The sequence below is a fragment of the Antrostomus carolinensis genome, unplaced genomic scaffold (genome assembly GCF_000700745.2).
Source record: "Antrostomus carolinensis isolate BGI_N321 unplaced genomic scaffold, ASM70074v2 scaffold30344, whole genome shotgun sequence".
NCBI lineage: Eukaryota > Metazoa > Chordata > Aves > Caprimulgiformes > Caprimulgidae > Antrostomus > Antrostomus carolinensis.
The window spans coordinates 6,953-10,233 of NW_010311870.1; the positions used below are offsets into that span (position 1 = coordinate 6,953).

General features: G+C 54.8%; 1 protein-coding gene across 1 annotated transcript in view; it reads left to right on the top strand.

Annotated features, from left to right (window-relative positions):
- Positions 1 to 2,744, top strand: part of LOC104524103 (protein Smaug homolog 1) — a gene marked incomplete at its 5' end in the record, with an annotated part of 9,626 nt that extends 6,882 nt beyond the window's left edge. The window contains 2 exons of the mRNA XM_010166870.1: positions 140 to 325; positions 2,551 to 2,744. Coding sequence (XP_010165172.1) covers positions 140 to 325; positions 2,551 to 2,744 — 380 coding nt within the window. The remainder of the gene's footprint in view (positions 1 to 139; positions 326 to 2,550) is intronic.
- Between the last annotated feature and the right edge of the window lie 537 nt (positions 2,745 to 3,281).

The window sequence follows — 3,281 nt, forward strand, 5'->3', positions numbered from 1 at the left end:
CAGATCCCCCTTTTTTTTAATTCTTTAATTCAAGCCAAGCAAGTGAGAGCAATTTATTCTCTGTGCAGCTGGGACTGGCAGGGAGGGGGGCAAACCAAGAGGTGGAGGACGGAGAGATGAGCCCACGGGGGTTATAAATACCCAGCACAGAGGCCTCTGGTTTACATCCTGCACCCCTTTTTTGTTTGCTTCCCACAGAACCTCTGGTTTGCCAACCCCGGGGGCAGCAACAGCATGCCCAGCCGGAGCCACAGCTCGGTGCAAAGGACGCGCTCGCTGCCGGTCCACACCTCCCCGCAGACCATGCTGATGTTTCAGCAGCCAGGTAGGAAGCAAACATTTGGTTTTACACTTATCCACAGCCCGGTGAGATGAGAGGAGGCCGTGTGAAAGGAGCCGTGCCAGTGAGGTGAGCCTCGCTGCAGGGTCGTTGCCCGTCCCGGTGTGGCACGCTCGCGCACGCTCCCGGCCACACTCACTGCGCTGACACTAGTTGGATTACTGGGTTGATTGAGCTGGAAACATCACTGGAGGGATTTTTGACCCCATAGATAGAATGCTGTGGGTTGGAAGTGACCCACAAGGATGATGGAGTCCGACTCCTGTCCCTGCACAGGACAATCCCAACATTCACACCATGTCCCTGAGGGTCTTGGCCAAATGCTGCTGGAATCTTGTCAGCCTTGGTGCCATGAGCACCTCCCTGGGGAGCCTGTTCCAGTGCTCCACCACCCTCTGCCTCAAGAACCTTTTCCTCATGGCCAACCTCACCCTCCCCTGCCACATCTTCCTGCCATGTCCTCTGCTCCTGGCATTTGTTGGTGGCCAGAGAGAAGAGATCAGCGCCTGCCCCTCCTCTTCCCCTTGGCAGGAAGTTCTAGACCCCCATGAGATCTCCTCTCAGTCTCCTCTTCTCCAGGCTGAACAAACCAAGTGCCTTCAGCCTCTCCTCATACCCTTCCCCTCCAAACCCTTCACCAGTTTTATGGCCCTGTATATAACAGTGCTGGTGCCTTACCTGGCTTCCTTCCGAGGGGCTTTGTGTCAGGCAGGGAAGGTGGTAGCTCTTCCATCACCTTTTTTGTTCACACATGGATGTGAAGACACAGTGAGTAAGAACTGCCTTTGTGTGCTGGAGGGAAGTTCTTTTCACAATGCACGTGAAAGGAAATGGTGCTCTGCCAGTGCTTCCTTCCCAAACACCACCAAAATGCTCCCATGTGGAGGAGAATCCTCTGAGTTGGAGGGGAGGTCCCTGCTAAACCTGAACCCTGAACTTGGAGCATCATTCCCATGAGGACATTGATGCCTTTTTCTCTCTGTATCACTTCATTAGCCTTTGAACGTGCCTTTTCTTACCAACACAGTGACAATTTATACTGCAGGACAGGGAGTTCCACCCCTCCAATAAACTAAACCTCATCCATAAGCTTCTGCCGTGATTTCAGCTTGGCAACTCCTCTCCCATCACATACCTGCGGTGTTTTAACTGCAGAATTTAGGCAGCAAGTGTCCTGTACAGCAAAAGCAGCGTCTGTTCTTGGGTATTGATTCAACACCAGGACAAGGGCACATTTCTGCAGGAGCTGAAGGAGAATAAATAGATTTCTCTTTGTTAGCCTGCGGTGAATGAGGGCATAGGAGGATTAGAGAGCCAAAGATGCGGACCGAGTCACGAGGAAATTAAGCAATAATGTGGAGCTGGGCTTCTGAAACACTTCTCATCAGGCTGAGGGGACCTCAACCTTCCTGGACCTCATCCCGTGATCCTGCAAGCTGGTGGCAAGCAGGAGGTGCCAGCCATTGGTAGCAAAAGCTGTATTTGCAAAGCTTTCTGCTACCAAGGGGAGGGCATTTTGGTGCTGTATGGATCAAACCAAACTTCATCCCCCACCTATTTTTGTGCTCACCCCACCAGGGACGTGGCAGCAGGGCCGTGGGTGACTGAGCAGCAGCTGAACCAGCCATGGAAAAGCCAGCCAGTGGCACTGCCAGTCTGTGCTGCCATCCCATGTCCAAGCATTCACCCTGCCTGTGCACTGCCTGCACAGGCAGCTCCCAGCCCCGCTGCTCCCCACGACCACTTGGACATTTTACATGTATCCAGGATTTTTTTCCAGGGTCTGAGCAAGGGGAGAACCTGGGGCTGAACCTTCCCAGGGTGAAGGGTCCTGTTCCATCCCCAGCACCTGAACCCCTCATTTCCATCTGCCTTCTGCTGCAGTGCCATTGAGTCCCCCAGATTTACCCCTTAGCAATAATTTCCATCTGCCTTCTGCTGCGGTGCTGTTGAGTCCCCCAGATTTACCCCTTAGCAATAAGAAGAGGGGGACAATGACTATTTTTGCAAACATCTCTTGCTGGAGGTGATCACACCGGGAAGTGAAATGCTGCCAGAGTCCTTCCATGCACTCAGACCCTCCGGGGCATCTTCGGGGTGGTTTCCTACCCCATGTGGTGACAGCAGAGCGTGCAGGGGGTGCGGGGCGGGCAGGCAGGGTCCTTACCAGGTCCCCTGACCGAGGTCTCTTGTCCCTTTTCTCCCTGCAGAGTTCCAGGTGCCGGTGACTGAACCTGACATCAACAACAGGCTGGAGTCCCTGTGCCTGAGCATGACGGAGCACGCGCTCAGCGGTGAGCACTCCCTCCTCCTCGGGCTCTTCCAGCACGTCCACACCACCTCCACCGAACCCCCCGGCACCTGCCCCGCACCCCCAAAAAGCTGGGACAGGCTGTGGCTGTGAGGGGACAGGATGGCAGCGGGGCTGGATGCAGGGATGCTCCCAGGGATGCTCCCGAGGGGAGTCAGATGGGGACATTGGCTTCTCTCAGCAAGGCAGCTGGGGCAGAGGGGTAAAACCGAACGCAGGGATCACAGCCAGCACTACTGGAGTCTGTGCTTGTTAGCCACTAGTTAGCTTGTTAATTATAATTAGTATTAGCTCACTAGTTTGTTCTTAGTTCTCGATAAAGCCCTTGCCACTGGAGTGCTGAAATGGTTCACAGGTTTTGGAGTATTTTACCCTTCTGCCACCAGCGCTCCCCGTTTGGCTGTGGGGGGTGCAGGGTGCTGTGCCGGGCGTGGTGCTGGTGGCTCCTTGCCCACCCTTGGGGTGGCTGTGGGTGCCAGCCCAGGTGGATGGATAGTGGGCATGGTGGGGGGAGCAGGACCAAGTGGAAGAATGGGCAGAACAGGTGGAAAAGAAGTGGAAAAATGGGCAGAACAGGTGGAAAAGGCAGCAGCAGCAGCACGATGGAGAAGCTGGCACAGCAAAAAGTGC